This window comes from Streptopelia decaocto (assembly GCF_964273445.1).
Source record: "Streptopelia decaocto genome assembly, chromosome: 2".
NCBI classification, from domain to species: domain Eukaryota; kingdom Metazoa; phylum Chordata; class Aves; order Columbiformes; family Columbidae; genus Streptopelia; species Streptopelia decaocto.
The window spans coordinates 126,764,760-126,781,445 of record NC_138655.1 but is presented as its reverse complement, the minus strand read 5'-3'; the positions used below and the strand labels follow the sequence as shown (position 1 = coordinate 126,781,445).

Sequence of the window (16,686 nt, the reverse complement as noted above, 5' to 3'; positions counted from 1 at the left end):
TAGCTGCAAGATGAGCACCACATATCTGGGAGCTTTGCTTCAGACTGAGTTTTGCAGAGGCAGAGCGTTGCATTATTTCAGAGTGCAAGTCTACATTGCGACATCTGTGTGACCATGTTAAGCCCAGGTTTTAACCCAACTAATAACAGGGACAATTGCAATGAGGACATGATGGCACATAAGGGCTGGAATACTGGATGCAAATTCTTATTATACCTTCTATTAAAAGGAAGAAACATCGCCAGTCTTACCTAAGTACTGTGGTCAGCATTGCCAAGAGTAAAATCCAGCAGGACATAATTTTCTTTAAGCTATGATTAGTCCATTAGCTATAGCCATATTATTTCCATACCCTGAGATGGACACAGGGTCACTAAGAACATTTGGCTTTGTATTTATGGAAAGAAAACTTGTTCTCTAACGACATATCCCAGTGGATTAGAGAGAGCAGAGCTAAGCTGTGCTATTTACTCTAAGAGAGACAGCAGGCCAAGCACGCAAAATAGGTATTACCTAGTTCACTCTTCAGGGAAGGAGGCAGAGGAGGAAACCAGCTACTTTAACGAAATTTCAATTGTAATAAAATGTAAAAGGATGGGATTGATTTAATGCTTTCAGTCTGATTCCCAGATGAGGAATCAATTATCCTGCATCATTTAATCTCCTTAAGCAGGTCATGACTGAAACTAGAAATTAGAAGTGTTGTATCTAATACGAAAAGCAATTCTTAATGGTAGGTAGCATCAGCCTCCATTTTTTTTAGAGGAAAACATAACTGGCATTCGGGGAGCTCTGAAAAGTTGGTTCCACTAGATTTCTGCAGTCAGATCCTAACATTTTTAAAGTAGCTTTGTTTGTTCTTTACCTATTGAAGATGCAGAGCAGTTAGAAGAAAAAAAAAAAAATCATTAAAAAAAAAAAAAAAAATCCCTGGAGACAAACTCCATTCCTCCATCAGGAACATGGCCTTCAGAAACCTTGCACAAAATTAATTACCTGACATGTTTCAAATTATCCTTCATCTTCATGACAAATCTCTCAGCTAAACCAAGCTCCTACTTTTTTTAACATCATTCAAGAGAACAGAAATACTGCACAGCTCCTACCCAGGTGCAACCCCTAGCTAAACCAACCTGCTCTTGGAACAGAACCTCCTAGAAGGAAGAAATGTGATACAGGAGGAGGCTCCATCTGAATCCCTTGCAGGCTGGCAGGGCCGATAATGAAGATCCTTGTCCCTCTAACAGATATATAGCTTCCTACTGAACTTTGCAATTACAATTCTTACATGAAACTGTTGACATAATCAAGCACAAGCATGGAAACAGAAGCAGGATAGCTAAAGAAAGTTCCTTCTTTTGTTAGAGAGCTGTTTTTCCTATGTACCAGGAGAAAACTAGGGCACAGAATGTAAGCATTACGATTAACGTTCAAGAGAAGCTAAAATTATCTGGGATTATACAAATATAAGCAGGTTTGTTGGTTGTTGTTTTTTATTTCCTGCTACCACAAACAAGTGCTGAAGATATATAATGGTGGGGTTATTTTGTGGATTTTTTTAAAAAGCTCTATAATGAGGCTGATTATTTTTTTTTAAACAGCAGTCAAATGCAATACTCCTATTCTGAATATTCTTCAATGGACCATGGAAGTATAAATTTAAACTTTGTCATAAGAGTAAAAATCCATATACACACTGGCTGCAGCAGTGATTTATAATCAAAGTCAGATGAGGAACCAGCCTCATAATTTGCAGTACCTACATCAGTGCCTGCCAATGTTCTTTTTGCCAAGCAAGCAGATGCCAAAGGATCTAGGAAACAAAATCTGTTGCATTTCTCACATCGCTCTGCCTACTTCCAGTCTCTCTCACATTTCCCCCACCTTTGCTCCTTTTCCTGGAATGACTCAAAGCAATGAGCTGTCCCCATCCTGCTGATGCTCACCTGCCATCTGAAACTGAGATTTCTGGGTCAAGGGATAGACCACCTCATGTGTAACAGCAGAAGTGATGTGGTGGAGGGAGCACATATAACAAGGACAATTGTAAACGAAAGGCTGACCTGTACCACCTGTTTTTACACTGAAGTACTCAGGGAACGCACTGGATCGTTTTCATTCTAAATGTCATCAAGAAGAAACTATGGTAGCAGTTTCTTCAGTATGTACTTAACACTGCAAATTTATGATTCTGTCACATATAGTACTCAGCAAAACACCTCTAGTGGGGATGTTGCTGGCAGCACAAAGACATAAGGAACAGAAAAGCAAAGATTTAAGACCTGATAAAGCGATTTCTTCATTTTCAACCCAGCTTGCCTTGTCAGTTGATCTCAAGAAGAAAGCTTTAAAAAACATTTCAGACTATAAGCATCATTCCTGAAGTTTTGCCAAAAGCTTTCTTGTGTCATTGCATTGCATATCAAGAATTTTCAGATAAAATGAGCTCTGAAGGCTGCTTCAGTACCTACAGAAGGCAACAACTCCCACTGTTTGTGCTGCATAGCAGCTCTGAATGACAGGTTGCCATTCTAAAAACCATCAGTACATATAACCACAAAACAGCAAGAAATGTGTGGAGAAGGCTATAAGCTGCAGGCACAATGATCTGGTACATGCTCATGATGCTGTTTTGAGCCCTCTTCACTTTTTCAAGTACTGCATTTTACAGACAAGAAGCAAGGATTTGTTTCTTCAGGGGAAACGCACCTTGCACTTTGCACGTAAGCCAGACAAAATGTTGTTGAGTGCCACTGAAGCTCCAATATTCCTTCTCCCCTTGGAGAACAGGCAGCTGCCCCTGCTCTCCTGCCAGTAGTAGCTGGCTCTTGCCGGCACTGCAGCAGCACACCCTGGGGATTAATAGGCAGATGCAATTGAGGTTAAGACAGGAGGTGCTATTTCTACCTAAGAAATCCCTTCGTCTTCACATGACAACTTTAACGATAGCAAACAGTAATGAAGTTGAAGTGGCTTCTAAAATCTGCTGCTGATTCTGCACTTTTGAAACTTTTTTTCATTTCAATTTCAGAAATGTAACACAGCTACCAAGAAAAGCACTAAAAACAAAACCCATCCACTCATCTGACATAAATCTACACAGACCAAATCAAGCATCTTAGTCTTGCAGCTTTAATGCTGTGCTGGCATTAAGCAATTAACTATTGCACACGTTCACTGAAAGTTATTTTTATGAAGTACTTTAAAAATCTAAGTGGAAGTTAATGCATATGTACATTTCACAGCATTCACTGACTCCAGACTCCTATTTAATACAAAGGAAACAACAGTTGGCCCTTACTAAAGGCACACACTGGCACCCCATTATTTAAGCTTAACTTCTTATGTATTGGGTCAGTAATCTGGGCCAAGTTTTATTTAATGCTTTTACGTGTTCATTGTCCAGCCAGATATTTAGAGAACATGCTCAACACTGCAAATAATCATCTAAAACCCTGACAGTCCCAATGCAAGTCTCAGTTTGGGCAGCACACATGCAGAGTTTTTCCCTTTGGGTGGTTGGGTACCTGCTGGTTCCCACATCCCAGGCAAGATTGTCTTAGGGCCAACTTTATAGCCTATCAGCCCTCATCCGCCTCGTCTGTGCTAATTGCCTAGGCTCCCCATGTAGGCAGTGGAGAAAGACAGGAAAATATTAGATAAGGGATCTATCCCAATACGACATGAACAATACACATGTGATGAGTTGCCCCTTTGTGCTCTAGTGACTGTAGGGGAAAACAAAACACCCAGCACAGCTTCATTTTGATAAGCGACAAGAAAAAATATCAAGATGAAAAATCACAACCAGTAAGAAGAGCTAAATAGGTAATGATTATTCATTATTTCCTCACAATACAAGAATTAGGATAGGTAACAAGCCAAAAAAAAAAAAAGAAAAAGTATTTTCCTAGACTATTCTACTGTGAAACTCACTGCTATAGAACATTATGGAAGCAAAAGTATAAATGGTTCAAGAAAACTAGATGGCATCATATGTGAAAAAGATCTCAAGGTTACTGAAAACAAAAATACGTGGCCACAACTCCATATCACATAGGCCATCAGCCACAAAATGCCAGATGCTGGAAGAAAAAAACAAAGGCAAAACCAAACCAAACAAGCCCAGCACTGCATATCTTCACATCTACATTTTTCCCCAGAACAGTCACTATTGACAGCAATCTGCAATGTCCATATGAAGCTGAACTTTGTTTAATGAAGCAGTCTTCTAATACTTACTTGCAACACTAGGTGGCAGGGAAAAACACATAGCTTCATCTACAGCATTGAGAACCTTAAATGTAGAACCTTCCTTGGCAATAGTTAAAGATAAGTGCAATGCAGCAATCTCAGTTTCATATGACTGGATTTGCTTTGTGTCCCTACATAGACTTGAGCAACATTTTTCAAATTTGTGTTCAGAGACCCATATCTAAGTGGTACCAGAATACAGGCTGATTCCTTCCCTGAGGTACCTTGCCCTTTCACTTAAGAAACCATGGACAACTGCAAAATCTTTCTTCTTCTCCAGAAACCAATCAAACACAAAGTAGAGTCAAAATCTTCATGGTCTCTACCTCTGTAAAGACACAGCATGTGTCTCATGCCTCTGTTTTTTCTAAAAAGCTATTTAAATTCACATCACTTGTGTGCTACTGCAAAGGGGCAACGATAAAACAACTTGTGCAACTCAGTCAGCTGCAAAGCAGGCAAGCTAATGCAAATTGTTCCTCAGGCCACACTGAGTCTCCTGTCAGTGTGCTCTTCCGCTTCTACAAAAAGGAAAAACATCAGACTTGGAACACTTTGCTCAAGATCTCCCTCAAAACTTGAGAAGAGGAAGGTATGGTATTTCTTCACGAATGCAATCTCCATGTTTCAAAACAAATAAGGGTGTATGTGTAAAGGACACCACCTCTGCAGTACAGCATAACTTGCTCTTTTCTAAATTACAGACATTTTCCAGAGTGTTGTTGACATTAGAAGTCTGACATTTACCTCCTATTTGTTCACATAATTTAAAGAAAAATGCAGACAATTATTGGCATGGTTGGTAGCACTCTCCCTTTAGAGAAGCAAAATTCTTCTCATTCAGCTTTGTATCAGTTTCTCAGCTGTAGAAAGAGATGCTGATGCCTTCTAGTACATCTTTAAAAAAAATCTGCAGAAAAAAAAGCAAGGTCAGCACACTGCTTTTCAAGCAGTGACACACAAGAAGGAAGGTCAAGTAATTAAGCCACAGACTAGAAGTTATACATAAAGGAGTCATTGAAAGTGATCTTAACGCACAAACAAATCACAGAAAGGCACTGAACTGGATTTTGATTTTTACAATGTTTGGTAACTGTAAAGTTTGTTTCATTTCTGAAAAATAAATTAATACAAAATTTAAAAACCACGGATGTACAAGTCTTTGCTGCATAAAAGGAAGTACATTTTCATACTTTAAAATAGTTTAAAACATTTGTACATAATGAACAGAAATTCTCTTTTATATAAACAGTGTTTCTTTGCCAACAGCAGCTGTCAACTCCAAAACACAGAATTCAGATGACAAGAGAACCAGACAGTCTAAGTCAATGCCATTTGTGTAAAAAAAAAATTATGCCACACTTTTCTACAGCTCATCGTGCTTGTACGTAAATTCCCTTGCAGATATAAACCCATCACTGTCTTCATCTTCTTTATCAAATATGTCTTCAACCAAAGCATCGTGCTGGGTGTCATTTACCACTGCTCCATGTTTTTCAAATTCTTTCTTCAAGTAAATTTTCACCTAGTAGAAAAAAAGGTGAGAGTTAATATTTTTAGGCTTATGAAAGAATTGATTACTTTAGCATAAGAGAGGGCCACTGCATTCAGGATGGTAGTTATTAGACAACAGACAACTTCCTTCATATGCTACTGCCAGAATAATACTTGTCTGGCTGATTCTGCAGACCCATTCAGTGGTGAAAGACTCTTTAGTAAGTGATAGTAAAACTAGCAATTCAGTTGCCATACCTTTATTGTATCTCACTGAAAAATAAGCCAATAAAACCTGTCATCTGATGTTTATACAGTAAAGTATAAATAGCTAGGCAGAAGTTATTAGCTACTAATTGGTCAGAGAGCCAAACAGCTTTTTCACATCCTAGCACTTTGACAATCCAGTAGATGTAAAGAGCCACCTCAAAAACATACAGACATCTGCCCACAATCTCAGTGTTTGCTACTCTAGTAGGAGCTACATTAATAAAGATTTATTTATTGACATGCCAAAATTTTGAAGGACAAAGATTCAAGGTAGCTTTTAAACAGACCAGTGGAACAGTTATTTACACAAAGCTAGTTACTAATGGTGAGCAGTGTTTTGAACAATTTCAGATTATTTTTCCTGGGTTTAAGGTTTAACTATTGAAATCCAAAGTGTTCTAAATTGCAGAACCTTCTGCAAGAACATCGATACCAACATACCCACCTGTTAAACAGATACCACTTGTATAACAAGGTCTGTAACAGATTGTTAACTGCAAGAAATGGGCCATGTTTCAGTTGTGTTTCATTCATTTAACATTCTGGTATTTGTTAGGGTCATTGCTTACATTTCTAATACAGACATTGGACACACTGACACTGTCTGTCTGATGTACAGTACAATAGATTAGTCTTTTGGGTCTAGCAAACTGTACCAGCCCCAAATCAAACAGAACTAGTGGTTTATCTTAACTTCTCATGGATGACTTTTTGCACATTGGAAAAGCAGAAGACTGAAAATCAGAGGCAAACAGAAGGTAAATAATGCTGAATACATGTCCTTCAGACAGTGAATGCTGTGAAACAGGACTGCCCTACAGCAGAATTTCCAATTCCAATTTATTAGTAAATCACCAGCTAAATCAAAGCCCTGAAGCCTGGTTCTATTTCTAAGATGTTTTACTTCAAGTCTCCCATAAGCATGGGGCACACATGGGTCACATGCCTATGCCTCAGCTTTTCAAAGCTGCTTTTGAGCCTGCAGTCCAGCAGTTCCGCTGGGATCCAAGGCTCAGCATGGTGCATAGATGTGCATCCTTGGCATAGTTTTACTGAAAAGAAAAAAAATCTATTTTTAAGTTGTAAGAAAGTATGCAAGCCAAAGCCACACAAGAGCAGCAAAGCACAGACAGAAGCTTAATTGCTGAGCCAGGAACAGTAGTTCAAGAGCATTCAGCAGGAAAGATAACAACACAAAAAGGCATTAAACTCCAAAGGCAAAAAAAAAAAAAACAAACCAGAGAATTGGAAGGCAGCAACATTAAAAGTCATCTCCAGGGAAGAAGAGAGACTTGCCCTTCTCCACAAGACTAATGATCACCTGGCTAGCAGTGACTTTTTGGGTGTCTTACCATTACCGATGAGCATATCAGTTCAGTAGTTATGCTAAGGACTCGTTAATCCTAGCTACCTGTACTGTGCATTGCCCAATAAATAATTGGTTTTAAACACTCTTAAATAGTGTATATTCTGCTTGGAAAGTTGCTCTGTGCACAGCAGTAGGTAATATCTAACTTGTGTGCAGATACTTCCCTAACAGGGTCAAGTTAAGTTTATCTTTCCCTTTGTGCTCCCCATCCTGTTGGGTTTGCTCACAAGAAGGGCAACCCACTCACCTCTTGCTTGGACAGTTTCCAGTCATCATTAAGATCCATCTCTTGGAATGACTCATGAGACCTTGGTCCATTCCTAATTTCTAGAAGGTCAACATTGAAAATCAGTGTGCTCTCTGGTGGAATTTTTCCTGCCCAAAATGGTAAACATGTAGAAAAGTTAACTATTCAGTGCCATACAAAAGCCATATGCATCACAGCAATGTTTCAGTAATCCTGCAATTTGAAGTAACAAGGATAAGTATCTGTAACAGTGATAAATGTAACTATTTCAGACTGTAGCCTGCACCCTGAGCAGCCCTTACAGCACATATGCAACTTTAAATGCAACTAGTTTTGTTGGAAGATTAGTGCATGTTGATGTGAGCTCGTGTTCAGCAATAATCATCACAGGTTTATCAGATAATAGTGTTGAATCTTTTTTTGATGGCCAGAGATGAAGTGGAAAACAGTGAAGGAGACTGTACAGCCAGCCAGGTGGCCACTGCTGCAACATACACCCAAGACTGACTGCCAGAGTAGTAAAAAGGGAGAGTTCAGTCTCCAAATTCCCTCCTCTTCCAATTGACACCTTGTACCTGCTATTCTGCCACTGGAACTCTTCTTGAAGAGAAAGACAGAAGGTCAGCAGTGCCATCAGTATACCATAGCCATCTCTGGACTGCTACACAAAGCTCTGAGCTATTTCCAAACACACAGCAGAAAATAAGTATATAAACCTGCTGAAAAGACATGTTTTGGCATCATGCCATTTTTTATGCAGGTGAACAGACTGATAATTTCCTAACAGCATCAAAGACCAGCCCCCCATGCCACCACTCTTCAAGGACTTCAATTTATCAGGCATTGGCTTTTATAGTGATGTGCTATGCCTTCATGCTGATGGCTAAAGCTACTGACAAAGACTTTTTAGCACATCACTCTGCTCCTTATATATATAGAAAGGCTGAATAGGACCAAATACCTACCTACTTCTACTGTTTTGGAGCTATGGTGTTAAATACACCCTGAGCTGCAAACAGGCTTGTAGATTTCTGGGATGAATAAATGTGTAGAAACTTCTGGAAACAAAGGGCACAGTGGCCTGCTTAGAGTTTGGAACACAGCTAATTTTTTCTGAGTGTTACACAAAAAGGCATCTGACTCATCATTCAAGTTGGACAGCAAGTAAGGTGAGACACTAGTGAAATGAAAGCATGAAGAAAATTGAGTAATTCTGTCTTGAAGGGCATCATTTGATAACAGCAGCATAATTATGTTCACATACGTCAAAGTTTTCCTAAAGCTAGTGATTTCTTACAGCAGTTAGCAGTGTTTACTTGTTCAACCTCCTTGCACTAAGCACAGAAGTGAGGTTTGCAAGTCTTTGAACAACAACTACAGTGTTTTACATATTAGTTAAGGCAATTAGGCCTGTGATGACTATTTGAGCACTGCAGCATTTAATATCTTTTTGTGGAAAAATTTATAGTTGTGTCCTGCATACCGTCAACTAACTGACCACCATGAGTTTTCTATTCTCTGCTAGAAGCATTACTTCTAATATTCTCTTGAACCCCAAACCAAGGCTTTGAGAAAAACAAGTTTTAAAAGAATACTTTCAAGAAAGGAGAGTATGGAGAATGCTCTATGCTAGCCTGTGTTCAGCCCTACTTGCCAGAAGATACAGACATGTAAACACTCCTCACTCCGACAACAGTCTCAGATTAATGGGAGAGGCCAATAGCAGGAAGGATTATTATGTTCCAAGGCATTTATCCTTTCCACTTTGAAACCTTGCATTACCTTAGGTAATTTGTGATAACTGTTGCCATGACAAGATATTCCTAATAACTGCTCAAAAAAAATTAACTAAAACAAACCCCATAAGGCAGAAAAAGTAACCTTCCTGCATCATACAGGCTGTCACTCACTTAACTGTAAATTCCAAATCTGGCCCTCCCATTAAAATAGGAATCTGAAAACATTTGAAAGGAAAACCCCCAGACACCATCAGTAGTAGACAGGTTGAGAAAGCACTACAAACAGTGCTTTTATTTGTCTGTACACCATTCAATACATTTTCAGTAGATGCCAACATGACTGTCCAGGTACCTGCATATTTTACTGTGGATAACAGGGACCACTGCACAAATTTAAAATGGCTAAAAGAGCAAAAGAATTAGTTGTCATAGAGAATTAAATGGTGACTGATCACTGTATCAGCCAAGAACTGGTTGGGCAGCAGCACAGGGAGTTTCTTAGGGTTCTAAAAGAAACCTGCAAGCAAGAATGAGGCTTGCACATGCACATTCATGAAGTACCACAAACACAGATGGAACAGCCAAAAAGGCAACTGTTACCTAGGCAACCACTTCCAGCTTGACTGTAAAAAGCAGGAGAAAAAAAAAAAAAGAAAAATCAGGGCACTGTTGAGTAAAGCACTAACAGAGAAACCACTCAAAATATATAGCACGGCAGCTACCATCAGTTTTTTTGCTGTATTCACTATGTAACCACTTAATGGTTATTTCTGCAGAAAAAATTCTGAGAAAGAGCACCTGACTCCAAGTCAGCTTACTAACTTCTTAAGCCAGGAATAGCAGTAAAATACAGAGATTAAAAAGAATCACGGTAAGGGAAGGACTTCAGCAGTTTTTTACCTTTTCCTTCTTTTCCATATGCAAGGGCTGGTGGAATAGTTAGCTTCCGCTTCTCTCCCACACACATGTCCTTCAAACCTCTGTCCCAGCCTTTGATAGCTTCTCTTATGCCAAGTGTAAACCACATAGGTTGACCATTGTTATGCTTGTGACTGGAAAATAATGGAATAAAACACTTGGGCTTTAGACAGCAAGCTCTATAAAAGGCACATGGAACAGATGGAATATGCTCATAGCGTAGATACACAATTAAAAACACACCACTGTTTGACACCTTGGCATTTCTTAAATGAAAGACATAGACTTTTAAAATATTTAAAACTTATGCCTTGCATGACAAGGTCCCTTAAGAAGTGGGGAAAAAATAAGAACACATCTACATGGTGTGTTTATGACAACACCGAGCAACCTGGATCCCCACTTGCACTTGCCTGATCACTTGTTTCCACTTTGAAACTGATCAAATGAGAAAGGCATTTCTACTTAAAAATCTACATGCAAGGCCATGCATATTCTTTGGTAAGTTGCAAATCAAAAACCAGTTTGGTCGTGATTACAATATACTTTGTAACATGCTTAGAAGAATCAGCCACATGTCTTCCATAGAAAGCCATTAGGAAAAAAACAAACATTAAAACCCACCACCTACAAAAAGAAATAAACAAACAAAAAACCCCTACATAACAGATAGTCTAGAAAAACAGAAACGAATGCATGCAAAACTTCAGAGCAGACTGACAAGCCCCTTCTCCAACTTAACTAGGTGGTACAACCAGGACAGGACCACTAGTCACGCAGGAAAGGTGCTTACAAAGAAAGCAGCACTTACAGAAGTTAGTCAGCAGCAAAAACTTAAGAGTGTCACTAGAACTCCTTTTAGAGAGGCAGGTTAACTACAAGAGAAAATTAGTAAGATTTTAGTTTAAACCGTCAGCAAGGGCATAAACATGCAAAACATTGTCTTCTTTCTTAAAATACGTTTCACAAAAGTAGACTTCAAACGTAGCCTACAGATACTTGAGCATTTTACTGTCTCCCACTATTAACACTTCGTTGGTGTTTTACAGGAAAGGCAACATTAGCAAGTCGTTGCAGGCTCTTAGCAGACTCCCTCGAATTTCTGGCTCTTCCTCCCCACTTGCATTACTGTGGCTCTGGTATGTTGATTTGTCTGGTCAGGGGCAGGTGAAGAATATGCCGTTTCAGTAATGAAAAGCTGTTATTGTGCTGCCAGTAGTGGAAGGATATATATAACTTTTTTTTTTTTTTCTTAAATCAGAGGCAGACTTCTCCCCTAGAAGTTTGCTTTAGAAACCTGACAGAAATTCGTGCACAGCAGAAGACTTGAACTGCTGAGATCACACACTAAAACCTGTGTCTACATTGCAGAAGAGGAGGCGTAACATGCTCGCCTTTTAACAAATGCCACATGGCTCCACTTCATACAAACCATAAAGCAAAAGCTATATGAGATTTATTTTATAGCCTCCATCTGGCAAAAGGAAAGGAGGTAGACTTTACTGTTCGTGTTAATCTTAAGCAGCATTGTGAGTCAGTGCTTCCTAAACTAAGTATAAAGGCAAACCAAACTTTCTGAAAATTGGTGGCTGTGGATAGGGTCTTACTGTCAAGTTTGTGCACCTTTACTTAAGCTATTTTAATTCAACGACAAATAGCATCTAGGGCATGCAATGAACATGCATGCATTGCTTTTGTTTCCTTGCACACAGGTAAATGAAAGTTTTGGGAGGGATGGGTAACCTGCCCTCAACAAAACACTCTTCACAGAGCTATTTTGCAGATGGATTGCAGGCCACTGTGAGGAGTCCAGATTCAGGAAAGCACTGACAGAAGGAGTCACCTACATTAAAATACAAACAGAATCATAGAATAGTTTGGGTTGGAAGGGGCCTTCAAAGGTCATCTAGTCCAACCCCCCTGCAATGAGCAGGGACATCTTCACTAGATCAGGTTGCTCAGAGCCCCGTCCAGCCTGGCCTTAAATGTCTCCAGGGAGAGGGCATCTACCACCTCTCTGGGCAGCCTGTACACATAAAGATATACATAGAGAAATATATATATATATATATTTTTTTTTTTTTTTTCCCCGCTCAAGCTCACCCACCCGGCCGCTCGAAGGAGAGCCGCCCGGGACGAGCTACTTACGTGGAGTGAAACATGGAGCCATCCCTCTCCAAATAGCCCTCGTAATGCACCAGCATCATGTCCCCCCACTTGGTCTTTCTGTGGCAGATGAACGGCTTCTGCAGCACCTCCACCTTCACGTCAGCCGCGGGGATCAGCGCCGCGGCCGCGCAGCCCAGCGCAGCGCCCAGCAGGGCGACCCGCAGCGCCGCCGCCATCACCGCCCCACAGCCAGGGGCTCCCGTCTCACCGCCGCCGGGCCGCCATTCCGCGACTCCCGCCTACGAGCCCACGGCAGCGGCCAGGGCCGGGCCCGCTGTGCGGCCGCTCTCGCCCGCCCAGCAGACGTGGCAGCGGCCCTCACAGCTGGCAGCCCCTGGCTCCTGAGGGCCCAGGACGGAGGATGCGCCTTCTGATTGGCTCGCCTCAGAGCGAGCCCAGAAGAAGCAGTCGCCCATTGGGACACGCCCCTGTCCGTCCTTCAGCTTGTCCAATCGACAGCAGAGCTCCGTGGGAGGGGTGCTGAGTGAAGGGGATGGGCGGGCCTCGGGCGCTCTAGGAAGCGAACGCTAGCGAGCGGGGGAGCCCCGCGGAGCGCTCGCACAATAGAGCCGGCTCCTGCCGGCCGCCGATTGGGCGGTGCTGTCACCAAAGACGCATTTTGATTGGCTGAGGAAAGCGACCGGGTTGGGCGCGCTGTCCCTGCACCCCTCCTTTCCCCTGTCGATCACGCGGTTTGCGATTCCTAGAACTGTTTACGCTTCCGTAGCACTGCGGCGCCGTTTTTTGGGTGCGCCTCAGCGGCGCGTCCTGCGCTAGAAGCGTGGCGGCGGTGGGCAGGCGCGGCGGCGGGGGCCGGGCCGGGCCGGGCGGGCGGTGCCCCGCGATGGCCCTGGATGCCGGCGGCGCGGCGGGGCGCAAGGGGTGGCGGCGGCGGGCGGCGTGACTCCGCCGGGTGGCGGCCACGCTGCATGGGGGCGGGGGTCGGCTGCCATGGAGGGGGTGCTGTACAAGTGGACTAACTACCTGAGTGGTGAGTTGCTGCCCGTCCTCAGCCTCTGCGCGGGGCGGCTTCCCTACCGGGGTGGGTGCCATCATCATCTTATATGTATATTTATACAAATATATATATATATATATGTATTTGCCGAGTCTGGACCAGCGCTACCCCCTGGCCCCGCCGTGCAGGGGACCAGCCCCAGCCCACCCTCGATTTCCAGCTGCGCTGCCACATTGTCACCGTGCAGCGCTGGAGGAGGCGTTTAACCCGCCCGGGGGTGTCAGCGCTCGCCCGGGGCGGCCCTTGCCCTCTCTGGGGTGGCGGGTTGGGGTTTGGGCTTGTTTTGGGTGCATTAGGTCATACTTGCCAGCGAACTTCCCCGTTCTGTACACCCACGTGAAACTTTTTTTGCTTTTATTGAGTCGCTTGGAGGAGCTGGGGGTGTCGGCATTAAGTCACACTTGGGGGATTTGGATGAAAATGCATTAAAATAAAGGGGGGGGAGGGGGCGGCTGTCCTGCTAGCACTAGGCCCAGATTTGAATTTTGTGGGGTGTTCCCATGCCATAGGACGCTTGACTTCTATAGCAGATTGAAAGCAGCGGTGGGTTTCCTCAGCAGAGGCTGAAGGTGGTGGGGTCAGAAACGCTGCAGAAGTGGGGAGGGACCCGTGCCACCCGTGTTTCTGCAGGGTGTCCACTGCCAGACCCATTGGAGTTGGGGGTGGCTTGTCATTTGGCGTGCATGGATGGGGTCTTGCCTGGCGCAAACCTTGCCGTGGTTTTTTGAAACAGTTTGGAAACTGGATGATTGGAGAAAAATAACCACGACCTTGACATTGCCAGGTGCAAGTTTTGCTGGGGTGCAGGCAGGAGGGCTGCCTTCCTGCTTGAATGGTTTTTGGAGAGGCTGGAGCAGCTGCACCTCTCTGGTTAGTTGAGAATGAGTAGGAAATCAGAATTAAACAAAGAAAAAGCTGAAGCAGGGGGTGAATTTGTGTGGCAAGGGGCTAGGGAAGAGTGGTGCATGAGGCTGGATTTATTGGTGTTCTAGAAGATTGCTGCGGCTTTTCCCCTTTAGGCAATAGGTGTTCTGAGAGGGCAATCAAAATCTGTCAGGTCTCAGTGAACAGAGATGGATCTATATTTTTTTTAATGATTTGTGAATGCTCTTGAATTATGGAATGTGTGGCAGTAGGAGCAGCCATGCTTGGCTTTTCCATTTGGATTGTAGAACTCAGGCAGTGTTATTAGTCCTTTCCCCATAATAAAAATGTCCACGGTTCAGTTGATCTAAAGTTTTATGTGTTTGGGTTTTTTTGCGTTGCCTAGATGCTGGGATACATTTGGAACCTTTGTGCTCGAGCTCCAGGGAGTGAATGTCTGTGGGAACCACTGCGTGTGTAGATGACTGACTGGGGTTTGGCACTGTAGCGTTTGTGCCTGAGTGTGGATGTGGTAGGGTCAGCTGTACTTGTCTTCTGCTTTGATGGTAACATGAAAACTAAGAAACAGAAATATTCCAGTTCTATCTTTTTTTAAAATTTGTTTTGTTAGCCACATTGTTGTACACTTTCAACCAAATGACCCTTCATGAAGAAAGATGACACTTTGCAAACTAAAATTTAAGTGAATACAGACTGAAGGAATTGCTTTTCCTTGTATGCACAATATTTTCCCCAGCTGAAAACTAGATGTATTTTTGTTCTCAATACAGAAAAAATCAGTGATGGAGGATTGAAGCATCTTTCTGATTTCTTTGCTGAAACTTGACTCTGTTAGTCAGTGTGCTGGTCAAGGTCACTCCATGCCTTCTCTTAGGTTGTAGAAGGCCTGTCTGGTGTGTGTTTGAGAATGGTAAACTTGCTGTTCTGCAAGCTAACTAGGCTTACATGTGCTTTCTTTTGGAATAAAATGAAGACTTCCTGCCCTGAAGCCATTAAGTTATAAATCTATGCGATGATGCAAAAAAAAAAAAAAAAAATCGTGCTGGAATGTGGCATTTATCATAGCAGCAGTACAGAACTGGGGAATGAGGGACAGGAAAGACGCCTTTTGGGGATTAAGGGCAGCAAGAGGGTTCAACAGGTCATCCAGAACAGTACTCTTGTCACTTTCTGCTTTTCCTCTTGCTCAAGGTTAACTGCATTGGTGCTACATGGTGTAAATGATGTACACAAAACACTGGGAAAATGTGTCTCCTATTTTGTGTGTCTGTGTTAGTAACAGAGTGCTGATGTAAACAGACACTGCAGGCATCTTACACACTTTTCGCCTCCTAATGAGGATCGCACCTTTGCTTCACACAGAGATAAGACATGCACCAAAGAATAAGCTTAAAGCTGTAGGAAAGGGGAACTGCTTTCCCTTCTTGCTGTGAGAGAGGAGCTGGAGTTTGTTGGTAATTGAGTCTTTTCTGGGGATTTTGGTTGTATAACATCTTCTGTCATTGCCATCATGAGAGGTCAAGTCCACATCAACCTATTTCCTCTCGGCTCTTGGGCAGGGAGCTAGATCTCTATTGCAAATTGCATAGTTATTGGCAACAAGAACATTTCAGAAGTAGGAAACAAGCTTGGCTTTCTGTGGGCAAAGGGCAAAGAAAGCACAACATGATTGCCAGCAGCTGAAAGACAGATTAGCTTGCCTTACTGCTCAAACAAGTTATCTTGTTTTATGATAAATGCACTTGTTTGCTTTATATAGATTAGGATAAACTGAATTAGTGTTACTTGGTTTCTGCTCAGAGATAGGGTTTTTGCTCTGGTGTTGATCCTGCACTCATGTTGTAGTTTCTGTATGCAGCGGTTCCAGTGCTGCCTCTGAAATCTCTGAGCATAGATAACTGAGATTTTAGAGTTTTTCTCTCCCCTAATGCAAAGAATAGCAGATAGTGCCTTCTCAATGTGATATTTTTGTTAAAGTGAAGTGTGCCAACTTTGGATCAGATATGCATACACACGGGTCTAGCCTATGAAAATCCACTTGGGATCTTGTGTTTACAATAAGTGTGTCCTGAGATTGCTCTCGCCTGTGCTTCCCTCACTAAATTGGTTAAAACCTTAAGGGCGCAGGGAACTTTGGAAGCAGAATTATTGCTCATGTATAAAGTGCGATGGCACTTTTTCACTTGAGCAAATATATGATGCCTCTGCAAACTTCAAGTTATTAAACATCAAAACCCAGAGCTGGGTGACTTAAATCACACAGGCGTGTAAATTGGCTTCAGCTGAGTCTACAGTCAAAGCGTATAACATGATCTTAAAAAAT

At 42.4% G+C, this 16,686-nt stretch overlaps 2 protein-coding genes across 4 annotated transcripts in view; one reads left to right on the top strand and one right to left on the bottom strand.

The window, feature by feature from the left end:
• Positions 1 to 3,814: 3,814 nt before the first annotated feature.
• FKBP14 (FKBP prolyl isomerase 14) lies at positions 3,815 to 12,823 on the bottom strand. 2 transcript variants are annotated; one of them, XM_082046402.1, is made up of 4 exons: positions 12,440 to 12,823; positions 10,274 to 10,425; positions 7,635 to 7,714; positions 3,815 to 5,779 (listed from the first exon to the last, which is right to left on the bottom strand). In XM_082046402.1, exons 1-4 carry the CDS (start codon positions 12,634 to 12,636, stop codon positions 5,621 to 5,623), a joined length of 588 nt encoding a protein of 195 aa, XP_081902528.1. In that variant the 5' UTR covers positions 12,637 to 12,823; the 3' UTR covers positions 3,815 to 5,620. The 2 variants fall into 2 exon arrangements, with proteins under 2 accessions (XP_081902528.1, XP_081902527.1); XM_082046401.1 differs by having other exon boundaries at positions 7,635 to 7,762; positions 12,440 to 12,821.
• Positions 12,824 to 13,373: 550 nt separating this feature from the next.
• PLEKHA8 (pleckstrin homology domain containing A8) overlaps positions 13,374 to 16,686 on the top strand; it is a 31,331-nt gene continuing 28,018 nt past the window's right edge. For both annotated transcript variants that reach the window (XM_082044248.1, XM_082044247.1), the window contains exon 1: positions 13,374 to 13,451. In XM_082044248.1, the coding sequence (XP_081900374.1) occupies positions 13,412 to 13,451 (40 nt within the window). In that variant the 5' untranslated portion in view covers positions 13,374 to 13,411. The remainder of the gene's footprint in view (positions 13,452 to 16,686) is intronic.